The 24,686-nt window shown below is 41.7% G+C and overlaps 1 protein-coding gene across 1 annotated transcript; it reads right to left on the bottom strand.

Annotated features, from left to right (window-relative positions):
* Nucleotides 1–764: 764 nt before the first annotated feature.
* On the bottom strand, nucleotides 765–23,384 carry LOC117249867 (alpha-tectorin-like). Its single transcript, XM_033615668.2, has 19 exons — nucleotides 23,302–23,384; nucleotides 19,427–19,494; nucleotides 18,983–19,098; nucleotides 17,324–17,545; nucleotides 17,091–17,168; nucleotides 14,688–14,793; nucleotides 14,413–14,545; nucleotides 12,599–12,839; nucleotides 10,918–11,065; nucleotides 10,680–10,779; nucleotides 10,526–10,585; nucleotides 10,188–10,387; nucleotides 7,578–7,700; nucleotides 7,197–7,387; nucleotides 4,598–4,749; nucleotides 4,254–4,499; nucleotides 4,017–4,173; nucleotides 2,396–2,517; nucleotides 765–2,208 (listed from the first exon to the last, which is right to left on the bottom strand). The coding sequence occupies exons 2-18, from the start codon at nucleotides 19,461–19,463 to the stop codon at nucleotides 2,425–2,427; spliced, it is 2,403 nt and encodes an 800-aa protein (XP_033471559.2). The 5' UTR covers nucleotides 19,464–19,494; nucleotides 23,302–23,384; the 3' UTR covers nucleotides 765–2,208; nucleotides 2,396–2,424.
* Nucleotides 23,385–24,686: the final 1,302 nt, after the last annotated feature.

Raw genomic sequence — 24,686 nt, 5'->3', positions numbered from 1 at the left:
AGGTAATAAAAGCAGATATCCTTAAATCCCTCTGTAATTTCTTTTTCATCTTATATGTAAACAAAATGAAAAGAATTTTGCACCTGGCTTTATTAGATGTTCAGATTTATCTTCCTAAAACATATGCAAATTAGCGCATATTTAATGAGATGCCTAATTTGCATCATTAACCATTACATTTTTAAAAACTTGTAATACATTTTTTTCATACTATTATAAGTGATCAACTGAGGAAGTTTGCATTTGCGATCCCTTCAAGGGATTTCCGAACCAAACCAACAACTTAAAATTTCTAATACTCTATCTGTAAGTTCAGAGTTCAACAGCTATTGTTATTTAACAACGACACAATTTGAGACTATCAGTTTCTTTCCCAAGGTCCCTTTGCCAAATCAATTTCACATTAAGAGACATATCACACAGGAGGGAGTTAGTTACTTAATAAAATTGTGACGCCTTGTAGTTTTCCAGTGGTATGTTTTTTAAATGTATGTTATTTCCGTTTTTATCTTGATGGTGTATACTATTCTATCTGTCCCATAAAGCACTTGGTAATGGTGTTTTAAAAAGTGCTATACAAAAAAAACAGGTTATTTATTCATAAATGTCCCCACTTTCCAAAATGTCCTCTTTCTGTTGGTGAAAAACACAAATGGGTCCTCACAATGTAGCATATACAAGTAGACACACACATATAGAGCAAGCAAATAGATTTTGATGCTGATAATTTTGCAATGGAACAAGAAAGAAGAAAGACAAATGAATAAATGATGAAACTTTTTTTATTCCAGCTCCCTTCAGAAGACATTATACATAACTGTTCAAAAGTTTGGAATCGTCTGCTGCGGAGGATTAATTGGGTGCAGTCTAATGTCTGAGAGGACTATGCTATATTTCTGAATGGTCTTTCATGACGAACCGTGAAGAGCTAACATTATGTTACTGTGCGCCTTTTTGAACTGATGATACCAAAGATAATTTTAATTTGCAAACAAAAACGATATGGTGGTCAACAAATAAACGAATTGCAGGATGCAAAATGTGTTGGATACATTTGAAGTCGCACAAGACAAATATTAACATAGTTGGCAAGCTAATTGTTAGCTCACGCTAGCTAAACAGCAAGGTAACATTTACCAAACTTGTTCTAAAAATAAGCACATTTTTTTAAAAGCATCCATGATTGTTTTGTACACTTGATATATTTTTATCTCTTGTTAAAATGACAAAACATTTAGCAAACATATTACAACTTGAAACTTGAAGTTAAAGACTTGGGCCCCACAGGAAGTGCTCTGGGCTTTGAAGACAATTTTCATGGTGGTGAATCAGTGGTACTGCAATTTCCGGGGTCCGTCATGTGATGTCATTGGGCCCAAAATACTTTTTCTCATAAACTTACATTTGAAAAGTGGCGTCTATAAATCAGTGCATACAGTTGTTAAAAGTGTCGCAACCCCCAACAAGTCTAAAAGACCCGTAAGATTAAATTATTTCGCCCCCATTCAAATTAGCGCCGCGCTAAATCAGCTGCTTAGCCAGCGGAAGTTGGCGGAATCAGTGTCAATCATGTGAGTAATTTCATACAAGAGCAATGGAGCTTTTTTGGCTTCGTGTGCAACTAAGCAACTTTAAAAGGAACGATCGGTGCCCGACGCCAATGCTGTATCTCGGTCTCTTAATACATCCATGCCTGGTACTCGTTAATCTTGACTTGGGACTTCTTCTGTTTTTTAGAGCCCAAACTATCTTGAATGTAACTAATGTTAGTTCATCTCTGTTACAATATCGATTATCAAACTTTTTAACTGTAGCGTATTTTTAAAAAGAAAAGTACCAGGAAGTAGTGCAAGAACTAAATAAATTCCTCTAACACTGCCTTTGATTATTTTTCTTCCCCAGTGCACACTTTACTACTATAATTTAAAAGAAGCCACAGCACCAGAAAGTAGTGTAAGGACTATTTAAAACTCTCTAAACCCTTCATTGATTATTTTTGTACTAAATTGCACTTTACTCCCATTATTTCACCACAGATTATATATGCATGGATCAATGGGTCGAATCAGCAGCCCACGGATTCTGCAGAGATAATAAATGAGGTGGATCAGGTGGATCAAATGAAGATTATCTGGCGTTGTTTCACAGCAACGATAACTTCTGAGACTTCAGGCTCTTTATTGGGACGAAGCTTAAGTCAGGAATCACCTGAGAAGACAAAACTGTGATGAGTCATGGTTTGGTCAGATTGTCGTTAACTTTCTTGATCATATTCCTGCTACTGAGAGTATGAACCGCTTTATATTAATGACCTCATGACCTGTATTCTAGCGCCGCCCACAAGACAAGCTTTACATCTTTAGCTCCAAGAAAAGCCAAATTAAACCATACATACCGTGTAGTCCATCAGAAGGAGAGCCGTCTTTACTTATTCCAGGCCATAGTGATGAGGGCTGAGTTTCTAGCTGCATATTTAGACCTTAAAGATCTACGCCTCCTTTTTTCGTCGTCACACTCCTGTAAGATCGAGAGGATGGTCAGGTGTTAGACTTCTCTTTGAATGTCAACACTTTGTGAATATTCAGCTCATCACAGTATCCTTTTAGTTCGACATACACATATTATTTCAAGACACAGAAACATATTCATTGTTTCTTTACTGTATTTTCAAACAGGTTGATTTAAAATTAAAATTCGTTGAAATTTTCTTACGACACCACGGCAGCTTTTAAGGACAGAAATGTTTTGTAACGTTGGAGTTTTTTTAACCCAATCACCAGATTAAATATTGGTATTGAACGTTTATACAACCCTGGATGTGTTTCATTTGTGCGTTACTTCTAACAATGCTGTGGCTAATGTTTGGTTAGGTTTAGGCGCAAAAACCACAGACAAACTCAGCAATGTCTTGGTAAAAAAAACTACTGGTTTTTGTGGGACTATTCCAGCTGCAGAAGTAGCTCCCAGTTGCCTGTGTGTTTGGTTCCTAAAAAGCTGCTGGAAGAGTAGCGACAGGTTGCTAAATCACAATCGCCTTTGCTGTTTGTCGTTCTGGAACAATGGTCTGCAGCTTGGTAACACGTCCTCCACTGTGCCCATCGCCTCTGGATGACAAAGTCAGCTCATATACGATGTCAATTTTAGAAACGTTGATATGATTCATATTAGGGCCCTGACACACCAAGCCAACGGTGGGCTGTCAGTGAGCATCTTTGCCCCTCGTCAGCCCCTGTTGGCTTTTTTTGATGAATGAAGCACTCTGATTGGCAGTTTAGCTCAGCATACGAGAAGAGAAACAGAAGTGAGGAAAGTAAACAAAAGCCCACTTTCAATACGGTACCTTTGGAACCAAAGGTCACCCCTCAGACATGGTACTCAGATCTCAGAACAAAATAGAACAGGCTGCAGTGAGAGTCTCTCTCAATGGGATATTTGAAAATAGCAGCTTTCTGCATTTAGTCCTTCTCAGACAAGCTCAGGGGTTTAGTGTTGCTGTAGCCCATGGGAACTACACTTTGCGATGCTTTTTTTTCTCCAAGTGAGGATTAGAATACATGCAGTTTACGTAACCCGGTTGAAACTAATATACATAGAAGATCCACTCATTCCACCTTTTAGTACCAGATCTGTGTGCTAGGTACCCCAACAGAGGGGGGACCAAACATGGGGACGGTATGGAACGGTTCCATTGGTACCATCCACAACTTTTCACAGTGGAAACACAAAAAAAGCGTACCGAACTGAACTGAATCATACCGCTTGGTGGAAACGGGGCTAAAGGGCTAAAGTCAAGAGGGAATGAGATCAAAACAAGACTTAGCTCGTTCAGTAGAAACGTTTCCTAATGGTTTGTGTTATTGTTCATTGGTGCACGGTAGATATGCTTTGTTCTTTCAACACTTTATTATGCGTTCAATGTGCTAACTGGCTAACTAGCATCAAGACGGTCTTCTGCCTTTTTTAATGTCAATTACAGATGTAATGTTGGATACAAGTATTTCCTGCACTCCTCTTACCGGAACACAGTTGTTGTCCTCTGATGGGCACAGCTCCACTTGGCAGTTTAGGTAGATCTCGCCATCTTTCCCAGTGAACTGGAACATATCGAAAGAAAAGGAGGAAGACAATCCCTGTCCGCTTTCGTACACCTTAACTGTCGAGTCATCACGACATCTGCTCCGAAACAGGAAAACACACATGACGACATCAGCGGCATCAACAGTTGATCCTTACAGCCACTGACAGAGTCTCACCCATTCGTGATGAGGTTGTATCGTGGGTCATCATCAGCTGAGTGCTCGCTTGTTGCCCAGCAGGATTTGGTCACCACGGCGATCTTGCTGTCTTCCAGCCCCTCCGTCTTCAGCACCACCCAGATCTTCTGGTTCAGCTGGACCTTCGTGTCTGTATCGATAAGGTGCAGGTGGAGAGCGTCGGTGTAGGCATTCATCACCAGTGTGTAAGTCCACTCTCCAGATTCAATGGTCTTGATCACAGAGCTGCAGAGCACACACACACACACTTAAGCTGTATGAAACTGGAACTACAACAAGCTGCACATTAACAACCAGGTGAAGCTCAGCCGGCCTCCACACACCTGTCTGCGAGCTTGAAGGTCACGTCCTTGATCTCTGGCTTTTTGTAGAAGCAAGAGAAGTCGATATGTACTTGGTCGTGGCGGACGATGACTTCATTGGAGCCATCGTTTGCCATGATAACATTGGTGAAGGAAACTTTGCCGTCTTCTTCCTGTATTGTGACAAGAACACAAACGTGTTTCCAGATCCGGAAAAATGTATTTATTTTATCACAGTGTTCAGATTATTTTCACATTCACCTGTGACATTGCAAACCTGACAGAGATAAAAGGAAGACACAAGAAAGTCAAAGTACTTATACAGCACCAAAAGCTGCAGTTCCTCTAATGGCCACTTGAGGCTGGCCCCAAAAGCGAGTCAGTCCCCATAGGGGGTCCGTGGGGACTGATTCGCTCTTGAAATTTTCCGAGGAAATTTTTGTAAAAAATAACTAAATATAACACAGTCTCAAAATAAAGATTGTACCTTTTAATAATAAAATTATTTGGGAGGAAAAATACACATACAAATATAATGTCTTATGGCATGTTTTGGAAGTTTTAAAACTATTCCCAGTGTTGCACGGGGAAAATACATCTCAAAGTACTAGGGCTTATGGCATGTTTTGTTTAAAAGGTCAGCAAATTTCCAGTAAAACTTTCAAGTGAAGTTGAGCTTGGGAATTTTGTGGATGAATAAATAAAAAAAATAATATACAGATTGTACCTTTGCCTAGAGTTGCAAAAGCGTCAGCAAATTTCCAGTGGAAAAAAAAATCCTGTACAAAGTTAATCACAAAAATGTTGAAAACTATTAAATTTTTGTTATGTCTGTGCTTTTTCTTTATGTGTGTCTTATTATGCTTTGTAAACTGCTGCCATTTTTGGCCAGGCCTTGCTCGTAAATGAGATCATTTGATCTCAAGCAAATGTGCCTGGTAAAATAAAGGTTAGAAAAAAAAATCCAATATAAAAATTGGAACTTTTAATAGAAAATTCATTTTGTGGGAAATACACATGGGCATTTTTAGGCAATTCTGAGCAACAAGCAGAAGAATTGGAAGACATTTAGGAATTTAGCAACACAATCTGCCTTTTGCATCAGCTGAGGCTTGAACTCACAACCTCTGAGACTAAGAATCAATTTCTATCTCACTGAGCTAATTAGTCAGTGACAATTCATGTGTAGCTTCACAAATTGACTAAGCCAGACGTGCAGGTTTAGCAGCCGTCCATGCATGGAAAAGCAGATTTTAAACCACTGTAAAAAATTCAGTTATTAAGACAAAAATCTGAAAATACACATATTGCATCTAGACAGCATGGAGATGTTGGTAATTTGTTTTTAACAATGATTGATTTGCTCCATAAGTGAAAAACTGATGTTTAAATTTGCCATTTTTACATTGACTCCAATTGTTCACATTAGAGCAAAATTCAAAATGCTGTCAAAAATTCAGTTTTTGAGATAAAATTCTGAAATTTGCCACACATCATCTACCATGACTCTAGAATTTTGTCTTTTTTTCATGAACATTGAAGATTTATTTCGCAAGAATTTGCTTGTATATGTTTACAGTACCGTTTACAGTCAAACATTTTGATGCACTGTAGGCTCAATTTTTGATAAATCAAAAATCTGAGAAACATAGTTTGTGTAGGACAGTCTGAAGATGCTCTGTAGCAAGTTTGGTGTCAACTGAGCAAAAATTGTGGGAGGAGATACGTTTAAGAAGTTTTACAGTTTTTGAAAAAAACAAAGTGATGAACTTCATAATTTTTAATAGGTTTAACTGTACAAAAGTTTCTTCAGTATTGGGGCTACAGTTTGATGAAAGTTGTGAAGTTGTAGCATGTATGGTTGATTTGTTATGAATTTTCAAAGTTTTGAACTTTAGACGCTTGCTGTAGCGCCACCATCAGGACTATTGGCTTGAGTTTACAGCTGAGGATATCTGGCATGAGACTGGACCTTTGTGCAAAGTTTGGTGAGTTCTCACCCATGGGAAGTATGATTTCCTCGGAAGAAGAAGAAGAAGAAAGAAGAAAGAAGAAAGAAGAAGAAGAATACCTAGGATTAGCTTAGCTGCCCGGACCCTAATTAGACCTTTTAATAGAAAACTTATTTTGAGGGAATTACACTTAAGAAAAACTTTTGTTCAAAAGTACGCCCAGAGTTGCAATGGGCCAGCACATTTCCAGTAAATTACTAGAATTTTTTAAGGGAATTAAATTAAAAAAACGTTGGAAAAAAACCTTAATTTCAATTTATTGTCAATATAAAATGTGGACCTTTTAGAAGTGAACTTATTTTAGGGGAAACACACAGGGAGGAAGTCCATGGAGAGGCTGATGGAGGCCTGAGAAGACTTTGGAGAGAAGGGGTCACAAGTTCAATACAATGTAAACTGAGTCAACTAATTGAATTAAAGTGAATGGGGCTTATAATAGCCAGTTTTGGGGGCACAATCCCTGCTGATAGCAGCGATATCTAAAAGGTAAAAGGTTTGTTTCTGTTTGCCTATGACATAATGTTATTTATATTTTATTCCTATTATCTATCATGGAAAGTTTCCACCTTACATATTCCAGAATTTCGCAGCCCCAGGACAGCACCCACCTTGACCTCTGCTCCACAGGTTCTCTTGCTGGTGTCAAAGTAGAAGGTCACCATGTGGCTGTTGGAATCAAAGTCACCTATGCACTCCTTGTCGTTGAGGTGCAAGACTTTGTAGTTGACGCCTTTGTCTTCCAGCAGACAGTTTGCCAGAGTAAGAGTAGCAGAGTTCTGCTTGCAGACAGTCGGATCACCTGAACACCCGACAGGACAAAGAAGTTAAAATATCACCACTTCACTTTGATTCATTTGAGCTTGCAATTAAATAAGTCAATACTCAGTAGCTGTCGTCTGTGATTCGGTCTCAAAGGATGTCTGAACCAGCTCTAAAGAAACACCACAAGCTCTCAGGAGGTTTCTCATGCCACAGATGTTGCATTGTACCTAAAGTGTCTGCGTAATTGGAGGCAAACAAAGCCCGACAGAAGCAGCGGGTTCCACCTGGCTTCTCGCCGCAGAACTCGTCCTCACTGCAGTAGTGGTCAAGACAGGGCCGAGGCTCGGCAGCTACAGACAGACACACAGACAAATGAGCTTCACTCTCAAATGAAGGATGAATGACATGAAAATAACACATATGCAAAAGGTTATTTAGAAAGGTCAAAGTCTGAAGGTGTCTCAGTTTACCCAATGACCTACAGTACAGGCCAAAAGTTTGGACACACCTTCTCATTCAATGCGTTTTCTTTATTTTCATGACTATTTACATTGTAGATTCTCACTGAAGGCATCAAAACTATGAATGAACACATGTGGAGTTATGTACTTAACAAAAAAAGGTGAAATAACTGAAAACATGTTTTATATTCTAGTTTCTTCAAAATAGCCACCCTTTGCTCTGATTACTGCTTTGCACACTCTTGGCATTCTCTCCATGAGCTTCAAGAGGTAGTCACCTGAAATGGTTTTCCAACAGTCTTGAAGGAGTTCCCAGAGGTGTTTAGCACTTGTTGGCCCCTTTGCCTTCACTCTGCGGTCCAGCTCACCCCAAACCATCTCGATTGGGTTCAGGTCCGGTGACTGTGGAGGCCAGGTCATCTGCCGCAGCACTCCATCACTCTCCTTCTTGGTCAAATAGCCCTTACACAGCCTGGAGGTGTGTTTGGGGTCATTGTCCTGTTGAAAAATAAATGATCGTCCAACTAAACGCAAACCGGATGGGATGGCATGTCGCTGCAGGATGCTGTGGTAGCCATGCTGGTTCAGTGTGCCTTCAATTTTGAATAAATCCCCAACAGTGTCACCAGCAAAACACCCCCACACCATCACACCTCCTCCTCCATGCTTCACAGTGGGAACCAGGCATGTGGAATCCATCCGTTCACCTTTTCTGCGTCTCACAAAGACACGGCGGTTGGAACCAAAGATCTCAAATTTGGACTCATCAGACCAAAGCACAGATTTCCACTGGTCTAATGTCCATTCCTTGTGTTTCTTGGCCCAAACAAATCTCTTCTGCTTGTTGCCTCTCCTTAGCAGTGGTTTCCTAGCAGCTATTTGACCATGAAGGCCTGATTGGCGCAGTCTCCTCTTAACAGTTGTTCTAGAGATGGGTCTGCTGCTAGAACTCTGTGTGGCATTCATCTGGTCTCTGATCTGAGCTGCTGTTAACTTGCCATTTCTGAGGCTGGTGACTCGGATGAACTTATCCTCAGAAGCAGAGGTGACTCTTGGTCTTCCTTTCCTGGGTCGGTCCTCATGTGTGCCAGTTTCGTTGTAGCGCTTGATGGTTTTTGCGACTCCACTTGGGGACACATTTAAAGTTTTTGCAATTTTCCGGACTGACTGACCTTCATTTCTTAAAGTAATGATGGCCACTGGTTTTTCTTTAGTTAGCTGATTGGTTCTTGCCATAATATGAATTTTAACAGTTGTCCAATAGGGCTGTCGGCTGTGTATTAACCTGACTTCTGCACAACACAACTGATGGTCCCAACCCCATTGATAAAGCAAGAAATTCCACTAATTAACCCTGATAAGGCACACCTGTGAAGTGGAAACCATTTCAGGTGACTACCTCTTGAAGCTCATGGAGAGAATGCCAAGAGTGTGCAAAGCAGTAATCAGAGCAAAGGGTGGCTATTTTGAAGAAACTAGAATATAAAACATGTTTTCAGTTATTTCACCTTTTTTTGTTAAGTACATAACTCCACATGTGTTCATTCATAGTTTTGATGCCTTCAGTGAGAATCTACAATGTAAGTCGTCATGAAAATAAAGAAAACGCATTGAATGAGAAGGTGTGTCCAAACTTTTGGCCTGTACTGTACATTATTACTGGGCAGCACACATATCCAGATTCCCATACTGGATCACTACATTTTCTGACCAAGTAGGTATATGCTGCGATTCAAAACAGTCACCCACTTACTTTGGCTGACAACAAAAAAGCTTGGGAAGAAGACAAAGGGCAAGAACTATCAGCACAGATCTGGACAGACAGTATAGCCCGCGTCCTTATAAGACATGGATTAATACAATACTACGTCTTCCACCGACTACATCAGTGGCGGCTGGTTTTGAGCCATGACTCCTTCTATTCTGGCTCCCAATAACACAACAAGACAAACACATTTTAAGACTCCTGTGTAGCCTATAGCCCTGTGGGGGAGAGGCAGGTTTTGCCTCCAGCTAACAGACTGACATCATTGGGACGTTGGGCCTAAAAGGGACTCGTTTGAGGACATGGGGACTTAATAATTGTACCAATGCATTATATACAATTTTGGCTTAATAATCCCAAATATCGAGGAGAAATCGAAATGCATACCATAGGATAAATATACTTTACTTATACTGAACATAGATTTTGACTTCCTGAACTCCAGCATTAAGGTCGTGGAAAGTGTATTCAACCCGAAGTTACTCTGTTTCAGTCAAAAATTAATTCTACTTCCTCTCGTCTGTAAGATTAAAAATAGTTTGAGCCTGAAACAGCAAGGGTAAATCATTTCAATGTAATCTCAATAAAGAAAAACTGAGTGATGATCTTACAGCAGCCGTCCGTTGAACTCCAGTCCACTGTGATTCTGTGTTTCAGCTTGCAGGACTCGGCGTAAGCCTCGAAAAACTGGCATTTGTGACCGTCCACCTCCGGGTAGTGGCACAAAATGTTTGTGCAGGCAGTGATGTAGGGCGTTGGGTCAATTTTATCATTGCAGGCATTGAAGGGAGCCTGCTTCATGAGTTCACAGCTGTTCCAGCCATGCAGAGAAGAAGAATGAGAGCAAATTAGGAAATAATTTTGCTTCAGTCCATTTTTGTCAGCGTTTAGCTTTTCAAAAACATTCTCACTGTGGTCAAAAACATGCTCTGATATGTTCAGTTCTTACTAAGAAGTTAAGGGCTGGCATTCTGGATCGTCATGGTCATCGGTGTGCTCCTCCTCACAGCTAGGGGGCGACAAACAGCACATTAAGGCTGAAACCCAAACATTAATAAACAGGTTAATATCTGTCAGTGCATCATGTTAAGACTAAGTGGTACCTGTCTGCACTTTCGTCTGACTTCTGATCACTCGCGGAGGTAGTCTGCTCAGGATCGGCGGGGTTGCCACACAAGCCCAGGATAGCTTCAGACTCAGGAACTGGTCAAACAGGAGACAAATAAAGACAAATGAATGACCTTTCAACATAACAACCATTGCTGTCATTCTTACATTCAAATATCAACTCTCAAAAAGGCAAATATTAACATACAGTGTATTATGTGTAGTTTTCTGTACCTATAATATGTGCGCTGTTGCCATCAAAGACAACTTCCATTTCGGTGGAAGAAGGTATCTTAAAAGTAACTCCATAGAGGTCCTTGAAGAGCTCCACACCATGATGCGTCTCAAACTCGGCGCCAAGCTCGAGTATTTCGTCATCAACCTACATCACAGCAGATGATTGAAGGACAAACATCTAAAATATATGTATGCATGTGCTTTGCATGTTCCAACTTGCAACTCTGACTTGGATTTTGTAATGTTTATAGATAGCTTTCTGCTTGCACCTTTATTGACATAATTTGATAACAAGATATATTATATCCAAATTGGAATCAGGTCATTCTTGAGTCTAAGTGGACATCTGTGCCAAAGTTGAAAAAAAGGCAAAAGCCATGTCCTCAAGGAGTTTTCCGAGATATTACATTTACAAGAATAAAACAGACGAGGTCACAGTGACCTTCTTCTTTCACCTCTGACCACCAAATCTGGTCAGGTCATTCTTGAGTCCAAGTGGACATTTATGCCAAATTTGAGAAAAATCTCTCAAGGACTTCTTGAAATATCGTGTTCATAAGAATGGGATGGATTCAGGTCACAGTGACCTTGTCCTTTAAACTATGACACCCAAATTTGGATCAGGCCAAGTAGACATTTGTGCCAAATTTGAGAAAAATCTTTTGAGGCCTTCTTGAGATATTACATTTTCAAGAATGAAACAGATGAGGTCACAGTGACCTCCTCTAAGCTATGACCTGATTCTAACCTAAAAAAGGCCTTTCGTAGATAATGTGTTAATGAGAATAAAATGGATGCAAGGTCACAGTGACCTTTACCTTTGACAACCAAATTCTAATCAGTCCATCCCTGACCCAAAGTGGACCCTTGTGCCAAATTTTAAAAAAATGCCCCAAGGATGTTCTTAAGATATTGAAATCTTGATAATTGGACAGACAAGGTCACAGTGACCTTGACCTTTGACCACTAAATTCTAATCAGTCTACCGATGAGTCAAAGTGAACATTTGTGCCAATTTTGAAAAATAAAAAAAGCCACAAAAAAAAATGTCCTCAAGGAGATTTTTTTGAGATATCACATTTACAAGAATGACGCAGACAAGGTCACAGTGACTTTGTCCTTTAACCTATGATCCCCAAAATCTGAATCAGGTCATTCTTGAGTCCAAGTGGACATTTATGTCAAATTTCAGAAAAAATCACTCAAGGCCTTCTTGAGATATTGCATGCATAAGAATGAGACAGAGGCAAGGTCAAAGTGGCCTTGATCTTTGACAACCAAATCCTAATCAGGGCTTCCTTGACTCAAACTCAAAGGTTTGTGCCAAATTTGAAAGAAATGTCCCCACTGTGTTCTTAAGATATTGCGATCTTGAGAGTGGGACAGACAAGGTCACAGTGACCTTGACCTTTGACCTATGACATCCAAAATCACAACATAAATACTACTGCTTGACATAAATGCTACTAACTTTGTATGCCATCATCAAAAGGAAATACTTATGTATTCCTATTCTATGCTGCTTTATACTTCCACAGGTCTTAACTTTAAATACAACACAACACAAAGTAACTCCTGGTATGTGACTGATCAGTCAAAGAGGATATAAGGTGGATTTGTCTTAACCACCTCCAAAAACAAATTGTTACTTGTTTTTAGATGGATTGTGGCAGCTCACCCGAACTCTTCCACCTTGTTCCACGTGCATTTTTTGCCCACTATGTGATAGTACCAAGTGGTCCAAGAATGCCACATCTGTACGACGTCGCTCCTTGAAAACGGCCACCAGCTCAAAATCCGAACCTTCTTGAGGCGCCAGTAGAGTGTATGCGCACCGATTCCCAATATGGTGTTCGCGGTTGAAGAAATCAATGACAGAGGAGCCGGTCACAGTGCACACGACCTTGGATGGCACACATCTGATGGAGATGGAAAGAGACAGATGTGTTAGGTCAAAGACAGGTGGATGTTTTATCCAAGGCATTGTTTTCAGGTCATATAAATTAACAATGACATTTAATGAAAAGGACTATGTGTATCTCCGAACTTTTAAGAAATGAATAATAATAAAACCCTATTTGGATTCAAACCTAAAGTATGCAGTGCTGCTGTCGCAAAGGCAAGTATTACAGACCTACCTATAGAAACATATCCATAATCTTAAAAATCACTGTGACCTTAGATAAAAGAAAAAAATGTCCAACTTCACATGTTTTGAGACAGTTATTAGATTTAAAAAAAGGGTTTACAGCAACCTCAGTGCAAAGGTTTGCTGTACTGACAATGTTATTGACGTGTGATGCCAAATCGGCGGAGTGCTGTTTTATTTATTTTATTGTTTTCAGCCCGTACTTTACCAGATAACTCCCGCTGAGATCAACAGTCTGTTTTTCAAGGGAGACCTGGCCAAGATCACAGTGACCTTGACCTTTGACCTATGCCCACCAAATTCTAATCAGTCTACCCTTGAGTCAAGGTGGACGTTTGTGCCGATTTTGAAAGAAAAAAAAAAGCCAAAAAAAAAAATGTCCCTAAGGAGTTTTTTGAGATATTACATTTAAAAGAACAAAACAGAAAATGTCACAGTGACCTTGTCCTTTTAACCTATGATGACAGAATTTGAATCAGGTCATTCTTGAGTTAAAGTGGACATTTGTGTCAAATTTGGAAAAAAATCCCTCAAGGCCTTTTTGAGATATCGCATTAATAAAAATGCAAGGTCACAGTGACCTTGGCCTTTGACTCTTTTTCAAGAGCAAGTGTGAACACAGCAATCGAACTCAGGACAGGACTTGTTTCTGGAAAAAACAAAAACAAAACTGCAGCCTCAGCTTTTTAAGAAGATTATCAACCTGGGGTTTAAAAAGACAGGGAGTCATCATGACAAATACCGAGATATTAGTAACGAGTAACAACCTCCCACATCTTTCACTGAGCAGTAAGAACATCAGGATTGCTCACAGGCTTCTTCCCAGCATTAGAGAAATGCATAACTTAGTTTATCAGCATTGAAAACTAGCTTTAGTAATGAGAGCTGAATCTGAGTCGTCACAATATATCACTGTGTCGTCTGCATAAAAATGAAAATTGGCGCCAACCACATTTCGACCAAGACTATTAATACAAAATGAAAACAACAGCGGACCTAACACAGAGCCCTGGGGTACACCATTACAAGTGTTGAGCAAGTTAGAGGTGAGCCCTTCAAACTGAACACACTGAGACCTATCTACATGTAAAGTGTTACAGACTGAGTTATTCATCAGCTGATCAAAAAAGATAGAAACAAATAATGGACATCAATAATCAATAATAAAAATAACTGTTAGTGTCAGCCCTAAACGGAAAAAATTCAGGACTCTCTCAACAGGTGTTTGTGTCACAGTCACAGGTGACGTTTGTCTGAATACAAGACGCTTTCAACGCAACTGCTAAAACCTTTATTCAAACTTGACGCTAAATATAAAACAAACATATTGTATATGTTTATACCTGTCGTTGCCCTTGCAGACCTCCCATTCTAAACATGAAGAGACATCCACGATGTTTGCAGATTTATCACATATTGTTGAGTGGCAGGTTGCTGGACTGGGATCCAACACTGCACCAGGTAAATGAGTGTCATCTGGGAGGTGATAGAAGGTGTGTGAAATTAGCTCAGTATTAAACAATCTCTAACGAGTGTGCACAGTTTAAGAGAAGGAAATAACAGTAATCTAAAAATATCGGAATTCTGTTTGGAGGATCCCTGAGGGGAATTTGCCTACCATCGTGTCTGCATCCACTCAAGTCCATATAAGCATTGCTCTTCACTTCTTCGTTAGTAAGGTCCAACGTACCCATTGTTGACTCATCGACCTTTGCAGTAATTTTCTAGAAAAAGGATAGAAATGGACAAAAATCCAGGCAAATACTGTAATACTGAGTGAAGTGTCGGAACTGAACCCCACTTTTTATATGCATTTATATCTTCCTTCATTTATAGGACAATTCAGTGGGACAGTGAGAGCAATGGTGACCCAAGCATCAGATGAATCAGCAGCTGTATGATGAGTCGGCAGCTGATTCAAGTTTCAAGTTTATCTCATTTATAGAGCATTTTAAAAAGGAATACAGGTTTTGTGCCAAAGTGTTTCAGGAAGACAGACACATATAAGCATAGAGACATAAAAGTGCATACATGAGATAAGATTGAAAATTAATTGAAATTGAACAAGTTGCTATGTGTCTTTTCAAAATACACTCCCGTTTTCACAGTAAATGTATAGTTTCTGCTCGTTAGATGCATACAGCCTTTTTCAAAATAAGTGGCAATACGGTGGAGCAGTGGTTAGCACTGTCACCTCACAGAGAGAGTATTCCTGGTTTGAACCCTGGTCTGGGGGAACCCTTCTGTGCAGAGGTTGCATGTTCTCCTCACGTCATAGTGGGTTTCCTCCAGGTGCTCCAGCTTCCTCCCACAGTCCAAAGACATGCAGGTTAATTGGTGACTCTAAATTGTCTGTAGGTGTGAATGTGAGTGTGAATGGTTGTCTGTCTCTATGTGTCAGCCCTGTGATAGTCTGGTGACCTGTCCAGGGTGAACCCTGCCTCTCACCCAGTGTCAGCTGGGATAGGCTCCAGCACCTCTGCGACCCCCAACAGGATAAGCAGTGACTGAAAATGAATGAATGGTTGGTGTAAAAGAACACCATGGTGTGGCTTAACATTGATAATGGAAGCGAACGGCGGGCTCCCAGGTGAAAGTCACTCTAAAGTCTTCGAAATCCAGCGGCGCAGGTACTTGCGTATGATGAAAAAAGGCATCCTTAAATGTCGGCATGATACGCTGCCGATTGCCGTATCGGAGGAAACGCGGCAGGTCAAGAACAAAACTGGTGGTGAAAGTCAGAGAATGGCAGTGGGAGGGGTCATGGATGGGTCTACCAATCACCAACTTTCACCAAGGAGAGCGGAGTTAGCCAAACCCTGTTCTTTTTTCCTAAACCTAACCACATGTTTTTGTTGTTGGGGGGGAAACAAGTCAACTGGCGTTGTTGTACTGACGTAAAACATTTATTTTGAAAGAGACTATATGCAAAATGTTGATTTCCTGTGAAAACAGAAGTGAACGTCAACAACCAACGCACCCAGGGTACCTTACACATTTTATCTGGACTTGGAAAGTCCATGACCGAACATCGACATGTGATGAGGTCGGAGTGAGAATGTGTTGCCCCCCGACCTATATTTATAGGGACATATAGATCCTTATACCACATCGTTGCTGGCAGTGTTTCAAACTGGTGCCACCCACCAGCGTATCATAACGCCATGCAAGCTGGCTTTTGGCGTTGGTGTCTGACGCCGAAATCAATTCCTGACAACCCAACCCCGTCTCATTCCAGAGTCACAGAATACTGCTGCTTGAGCTTGAAATGCCGTCTGAAGACAATGCAAGTTAAGGAGCTGGAGAGTCGTTGTGGGGTAACCAGTGGATGGGTTCCAAAAAACATAGGACTTTCACCCGGAAGCCTTGTGTTCACTTCCTGTATGAATGCAGAGCCAAACCATGATGATTTTTCCAAACCTGACCTCTTGCGTTTGTTGGACAAGGAAAATAAACGTGAATACGAGGTGTTTTATTGGTATTGTAAGGTTATTTTGAAAAAAGCCTATTTGCATCTAACAAGCAGAAACTGTACATTTCCTGCGAAAACAGAAGTGTATTTCGAAAACAGACAATGCATGTAACAGGCTGAAGTTGACACGATGTCCCAGAACGTGAACAACCAACACACCCAGGGTACCTTGCATGTCATATGTGGACGTGGAAAGTCCATGACCAAACGTGGATATGTGAGGTTGGAGTGAGAATGTGTTGTTGAAGGAGGCAACATAGGCTGCCACCTAGCTTAATGATAATAACAATAATTATAGTCATTTTGGAAGGGGGGCACCAGGGGGAACTTGACAACGTTGCAGAATGTTCTCGGTTCGCCACTGCATGACAAACTGGGACAAACTGGGTCTACAATCAGTGACGAGATGCTATGAACTCTGCAGTGGTTAACTTATGGCTGAAAGCTGGAGTTGTCATACTTGCCATAAAGCACATTGGTTTGAGGACATGAGTCGCCATAGTAACAGGCCGAGGCTAATCTCTAAGGCTACGTCTTACACATACTTACAAAATGATCCGGTCTGTCTGCATCTGACTTAATTCTCAGAGCTGTTTGCTGGCCGAAGTTGTAGAATCTCCATTCAAACTGAAAGCACAAACAGACAAAAGAGAGAAAATGTCAGGAACAAACACCCAAAATATTTTTGATATGAACTTTGATTTGAAGTTCCCTTTGGCACATGATGTCTTTGAAATGTTCAGAGTCAATCAGTCTGAAAACATGAAACGATGATGACTCACAATTGATGTGTCTCCATTTGAGAATTGCAGTCCAATATTGCAAGCTGAGGTGGTCGTGAACTGTGACATTTCATCGGTAATTTCTTTGCTAGTTTCTTCTTCTGTTATCAACGCCTTCAGTGTGTCTGAACCCCCTCCATCTTCCAATGACACACAGACAGATGAAGCAGTTTCACCCTCCTTTTTGAAGCAAACTGTGACAGACCCATCTACATAGGACACCTGGTAAAACACAGACAGCATCCATGAAGTAACAACACTGAGGCTTTTCAGGACAGCGTTTGTCTAAAAAAAAACATTATTCAGATGAACAAAACAAAAACACACAAACAAGGAAATGACCTGAAAAAAGTGCTTAAAAATTATAATAATTCTACAACATAATTTTAAAATATAATAAAGTAACCCAACAAATGGCAAAAAATTAGTAAAAAGAGAAAATTAAAAACAAGAAAAATATTGAAAAAAAAGAAATAACCTGGACAGAGTGTTTAAAAATTAGTAACAATTCCATATGATAATTTAAAAATATAATAAAGTGACCAAAATAATGAGCAAAAATTAGTAAAAAGAGAAATTTAAAACAAGAAAATTATTCCAAAAAGAAATAGAAGAAATAACTTAAAAAAAATAAACAAAGAAATGACCTGCGAAGAGTGCTACAACATATTTTAAAAATAGAATAACGTGACCTGTAAAAAATAACAAGAAATTAGTAAAAATAGAAAATTAAAAATAAGAAAATTATTTAAAAAAAGGAGAATGCAATTTCTGAAGCAATTACGGGTGTGAATGCTCAAGCTGAATAGCTTAGGCTACACTGCAATGTGGAATATGTCAAGGTTTTTCAAAAACCTGATGGTACACTGCAGTGCTTGCTTTGAATGTTGAATTGTATTATTAATGTATGAATGATGTAGAATATTTTAGATTGTTTGAAAAGCTGACGCTACACTGCAATGTTCACTTGAAACGCTGAATAATACCATGCATGTATGAATGATGAGGAATATTTGAAGGTCTGAAAAGCTTGCGCTCCACTGCAATGCTGGCTTTAATGTGTATGAATGTCAATGAATAGTTGAATGAGACCAATAATGTGGAATATGTCAAGGTTTTTCAAAAAGCTGGTGATACGCTGCAGTGCTTGCTTTGAATGCTGAATTGTATTATTAATGTATGAATGATGTGGAATATTTTCAATTGTTTGAAAAGCTGACGTTACGCTGCAATGCTGGCTTAAGTGTGTAAGAAGAAGGTGAAGTACTAGGAATAGTTGAAAAAGTGTGAATAGGTTTGATTAGTACGAATTCATTTAAAAAATTAAATGACACTAATAATGTGGAATCTTGAAAGGATATTTGAAAAGCTGACTCTAGACTGCAGTGCTGACTGGAATGTATCAGAAAACAGTTATGCAGTACGAGAAAAGTGGTAAGGGCTTTAATATGTATGAATTCATGCTGCATCCTTTGCATTCACAACCAATTATACCGACATGAAATAGAGAAAACAGGTGAAACACAATTAAAAGCCAGAGATTTAGAGTCTTATATTTCCTCTACATACACTGACAGTAAAGCAGCAAGAACAGCAAATGAAATCTGTAACAGACAGTCATCAGCAGGCAGTAGCAGGAAAGACAAAGAGTTGACTCACGTCGGCCTTTGAGTATTCTTCTCCATAAATTTTGACTTTACATTTGCTTATATCCACAGTTGTCGGTCCGGTGATGGGTTCTTGGGACAGATAGAGGTCGAACTGGCTGGCAGCAACTACAGCGTGGGAAAAAACGGGCACAAAACATCACACATCAATCTATCAAGACCAACTTTTCCAATTCCCAGCTCTGAGTTAAAATGGCATTCATCGGTGCAATGATTTCTGGGTTTAAAAAGGATCAAATGACTGATCAAAATATGTACCATCAGTGTGAATTACTGAAGGCTTCAGTCTGATAGTAATATTTCATTCATCAATGTCAAACATCAAACTGCCCCAGCTGGACTCTGTTGATTGAAAGGTCCCCTTATTCATTTATATATGGCTTTAAAATAAAGGTTATGTTTTAAAGCACTGATAAGTTTTTCAGTATTTGCTTACCTGCCAGCAGGAGGAGCAGTGCACCAGGCCTCACCATGATGGAGCCCCGTCAGTAAAATGTCACAGAGCTGGGAGAGATACAGTTCACATAGTAAGTGGCAAAACACGTCTTTAATCCCTTCAACAACCTTAAAGGGATCATTTGGATTTTTTTGATTTGGGGTTTTATGGGGTACTTCCATAGTCAGTGCATTACACACAGTAGATGATGGTTAGCACCCTCAATTGCTCCTCTCAATCAATACCACATGTATATCAGCTGACTGGCAATCCCTAATAAACTGGCACCCTCCACATAGTCTGGGAGCAGTTTTTGTTCCTCCTATAAGGGTCCAGGACTCAAAACTGGACAGATCAGACAAAATAGAGAAACATGACCAACCTGGAATAATAATTACCTGGTTGAGGGACGTAGGGAAGAGGATCGAGGGATGTGGGGTGAGGGTCGAGGAATGTGGGATGAGGGTTGAGGAATGTAGGGAAGAGGATCGAGGGATGTGGGGTGAGGGTCGAGGAATGTGGGATGAGGGTTGAGGAATGTAGGGAAGAGGATCGAGGGATGTGGGGTGAGGGTCGAGGAATGTGGGATGAGGGTTGAGGAATGTGGGAAGAGGATCGAGGGATGTGGGATGAGGGTCGAGGGAAGTAGGGAAGAGGATCGAGGGATGTGGGATGAGGGTCGAGGAATGTAGGGAAGAGGATCGAGGGATGTGGGATGAGGGTCGAGGGAAGTAGGGAAGAGGGTCGAGGGATGTGGGATGAGGGTCGAGGGAAGTAGGGAAGAGGATCGAGGGATGTGGGATGAGGGTCGAGGGACGTAGGGAAGAGGGTCGAGGGATGTGGGATGAGGGTCGAGGAATGTAGGGAAGAGGATCGAGGGATGTGGGATGAGGGTCGAGGGACGTAGGGAAGAGGATCAAGGGATGTGGGATGAGGGTCAAGGAATGTAGGGAAGAGGATCGAGGGATGTGGGATGAGGGTCGAGGGAAGTAGGGAAGAGGGTCGAGGGATGTGGGATGAGGGTCGAGGAATGTAGGGAAGAGGATCGAGGGATGTGGGATGAGGGTCGAGGGACGTAGGGAAGAGGATCAAGGGATGTGGGATGAGGGTCGAGGAATGTAGGGAAGAGGATCGAGGGATGTGGGATGAGGGTCGAGGAATGTAGGGAAGAGGATCAAGGGATGTGGGATGAGGGTCGAGGGAAGTAGGGAAGAGGATCAAGGGATGTGGGAAGAGGATCGAGGGATGTGGGATGAGGGTCGAGGGAAGTAGGGAAGAGGATCGAGGGATGTGGGATGAGGGTCGAGGAATGTAGGGAAGAGGATCGAGGGATGTGGGATGAGGGTCGAGGGAAGTAGGGAAGAGGGTCGAGGGATGTGGGATGAGGGTCGAGGGAAGTAGGGAAGAGGATCGAGGGATGTGGGATGAGGGTCGAGGAATGTAGGGAAGAGGATCAAGGGATGTGGGATGAGGGTCGAGGGAAGTAGGGAAGAGGATCGAGGGATGTGGGATGAGGGTCGAGGAATGCAGGGAAGAGGATCAAGGGATGTGGGAAGAGGATCGAGGGATGTGGGATGAGGGTCGAGGGAAGTAGGGAAGAGGATCGAGGGATGTGGGATGAGGGTCGAGGAATGTGGGATGAGGGTCGAGGGAAGTAGGGAAGAGGATCGAGGGATGTGGGATGAGGGTCGAGGAATGTAGGGAAGAGGATCGAGGGATGTGGGATGAGGGTCGAGGGAAGTAGGGAAGAGGGTCGAGGGATGTGGGATGAGGGTCGAGGAATGTAGGGAAGAGGATCGAGGGATGTGGGATGAGGGTCGAGGGACGTAGGGAAGAGGATCAAGGGATGTGGGAAGAGGATCGAGGGATGTGGGATGAGGGTCGAGGAATGTGGGATGATGGTCGAGGGAAGTAGGGAAAAGGATCAAGGGATGTGGGATGAGGGTCGAGGGAAGTAGGGAAGAGGATCGAGGGATGTGGGATGATGGGATGAGGTTGAGGGACGTAGGGAAGAGGATCAAGGGATGTGGGATGAGGATCGAGGGATGTGGGATGAAGGGATTAGGATCGAGGGATGTAGGGAAGAGAATTGAGGGATGTGGGATGAAGGGACAAGGGTTGAGCGCAGTAGGGTAGAGGATCAAGGGATGTTGGATGATGGGATGAGGGTTGAGGGATGTGGGATGGTGGGATGAGGTTCAATGGAAGTAGGGAAGAAGATCGGGGGATGTAGGATGAGGCGTCGAGGGATGTGGGAGGTAGGGAAGAGGATCGTAGATGGAACTGATACTGAATTTTTTTTTTTAGTTCACTAAAATGCATTTTGTTGCTGGCCCCCATCCACAGCAGTACATTTCTTAGCTTCCATTCAAGACTCCAGCCTGCTTCTACAAACTGGAGCTGCACTGATGGACATCTTCTGTATGTAATACACTGTCTGTGGATAAGTCCCCCATACAACCCCACTTCAAAACGTCTGAACTATCCCTTTAATATCCATACCATATAAATACACACAGTATAAAAGGATTCATGATTTGATTCAGGCTTTCTGCATCTGCACACATGCTTCCCTCCTGTCACTAAGTCTAATGATGCCTCCCCACGACAACCGGTTTTTAAGTTATGAAAGGAGACGTGGCAAAACAGTACAGAACGCACCTGAACAAAACGTGTTGTGAGGGTGGTGGTGGGCGGGGGAGTAATGTCACAGAACATGACACCACACACTGCCACATCTACAGTACATGCATGATGAACATGTCAAACTACTTTTTTTTCTACTGTTTTTTTATAACCATGTAAGTTCAACAATCTCTTTTCAAGGGAGACCTGGCCGAGACAGCAGCGTACAAAAAAGTTACGACCAAACACGAAGACAATAAAAAACATAAAGGACATACAGTAACATAGAAATGTTAGACACCTATGCACAGTGACAAGAACCAACCTATTCAGTCATCCTTGTATTTATGAGAGCCTGAAAACCAGGGCCTCTAACATATAAACTTACAAATGAAACAATAGTGAACAACAAGCAGCCAGTCCATAACCAGAACGCATCAACTTAATTTTCGTGAATGAATGGTTGGTGTAAAAGAACAACATGGTTTGGCTTAACATTGATATGGGAAGCTAACAGCGGGCTCGTGGGTGAAAGTTTGGGGTTTGCCGGACCCATCCGAATCTCCCCCCTCAACCCGGTGTCACTCCAAAGTTGTCGAAATCCAGCGCCTGAGCAGGTACTTGTTTCTGATGAAAAAGGCATCCTTTAATGTCAACACGATATGCGGCTGATTACCGTTATAGTTAAACGGCGCTCTTTGGCATCAGGAGGAAACGCGTCCAGACAAACATGGTCCCATGGGTTCTTTCCTCTTTTAATTCTATTTTTTGTTAGAGCCACATGGAGCCACTGGAGAGGTGCTTAAAAACTGCATGTAGCGTTGGAGTCAAAGGTTGCCTACCTCTGGCTCTGGGCCGATCTATTCCCAAAATCTTGTATTTCGAAGTTACAAATCTTTTTGTTATGGGCCATTCCCATTTAATACTAGTCAACTGGCATGAACACAAACACACACATTTGACCTCCATACCATATTTCAGCCTCCTTAGGCAAAAACTGTGACCGCCAAAGGGTGGGGAAATTTTTGTGGACCCACTGACCGACCAACAGAGCAAACTACGGAGCTGCTGGTGGCAGTTAATGAACAGAAACAGCATGACACCATTGTAAAGAGCGTCTACATGTAGGTTGCTGATGTCATGCTGAGGGGGAGTCTATTCCACAGTGTTAGAGCAGTCATCCTGTAAGTGCATAAGCATCCTCTACATGAAGCCAGACGGAGAGGGGAGGGGCATGAAGCTTGTCTTACCCTCTGGAGGTTGGGTGGAGCAGCAGGGAGATGAAGCTGTGCAGGTGGAGTTCGGTGTTGAACCTATCTGGGGTGTTCCAGCTCTCAGGATGATGTGCCTGCTGTGTGTCTGACTCTGTCTCTTATGAGCAGGTCTTCCTCGTTCACGCCCCCGAATACTGACGTACATCTTAGATTTGTTTAAAGTTTCAACTCCCCAAACTGGCTTTCTGAGACCTCTAACATGTGGCAGCAACCATCAATACATAAGAGCGTTTCATAATCTTTGAGAAGCCCATGAGAAAGTATTTTCCCATGAGACCTGGTCCACTTGAAATGCACCGCCATCATTGTAGACCAACCGCTCAAGAATGACCTGATGGACAATGAGCTAACAGGCTTGACCCAACGTACAAAGTCCCAAGCTCCCAATCCAATCAACCATCTGCGGGGGGGGGGCCGGTACCCCACCTCGCAACCCATCAGACTCAAATGACCCACTGCAAACACCACAGGACAGCTCCAGAGGTCCTGCGTCCATACTGTGGATCAGACCTGACTCTGGGGTAATTGTCAGACTGCGATCTTGGGAATTCAGAGGCCTTGAGCTCTTTGTCATGTTCCTCAGGCCATTCCTGAGCAGTTTTCGTGGTGTGGCATTGCACATTGTCCTACTGACAGATTTTAAAATCACTTCACACACGTGGTCTAACAATAGAAATCAACATACCCAGTTTTTGTCATGATTGGATTAATAATTTCTGATTTATAGACTGATTTGTGTTATCCCACGCCCATTTTTTTAGCATTTGCAGCGCGCCCTAGCAGTCGATTCAAATGAAACTACTCAAAGGGTATGTTGCTAGTACTTATGTGGACATTTCCTGCAAGTTTTGTGATGATTGGCTCAACTGTTCTGGAGTTAGGTCTATTTATGTGCTGAGCCACGCCCCTACAAAAGCTGATCGGTCAATATCATTAAAACCCAATGAGATAACAACAAGCTGTTGATCACTTTTGATGAGCTTGCTCCAGTAATGATCCACAGATAATTTGGTACAACTCGGGCCTACGATTTAGGAGATGTCATCAAAATTGTGGTACCCCCCTATTGAACGATTTTAAAGTAATTTAAAATGTGGTTCGGCGTTATTTGATAATTGGTCCAAAGGTTGTGGAGTTAGGTCCACTTATGTGCTGCACCACGCCTCCTCTTCATTGGTTCATTGGTCAGTATCTTCAAAACGCAATAAGATATCGATAACAGTTAAAGCATGGGTTCATGGGGCCTGGCATTCATGTGGACCCACCCAAACACCAGTGTCTGATGGCAGTGGGCCCCTCCAGCAGGACAATGCACCATACCACACTGTAAAAACACAGCATAGAGCTCAAGGTGTTGACTT

This window comes from Epinephelus lanceolatus, chromosome 24, assembly GCF_041903045.1.
Source record: "Epinephelus lanceolatus isolate andai-2023 chromosome 24, ASM4190304v1, whole genome shotgun sequence".
NCBI classification, from domain to species: Eukaryota; Metazoa; Chordata; class Actinopteri; order Perciformes; family Serranidae; genus Epinephelus; species Epinephelus lanceolatus.
This window is presented reverse-complemented; position numbering and strand designations above follow the sequence as displayed.

What these genes read in the sequence shown, in the direction of transcription:
- LOC117249867 (XM_033615668.2), bottom strand. Translation starts at nt 19,463, where the DNA reads ATGGTGAGGCCTGGTGCACTGCTCCTCCTGCTGGCAG. An exon ending in ACTGCTCCTCCTGCTGGCAG is followed by an intron (nt 19,099 to 19,426) that starts GTAAGCAAATAC and finishes CCCACGCTGTAG; the next exon opens with TTGCTGCCAGCCAGTTCGAC. An exon ending in TACAACCTCATCACGAATGG is followed by an intron (nt 4,174 to 4,253) that starts GTGAGACTCTGT and finishes GTTTCGGAGCAG; the next exon opens with ATGTCGTGATGACTCGACAG.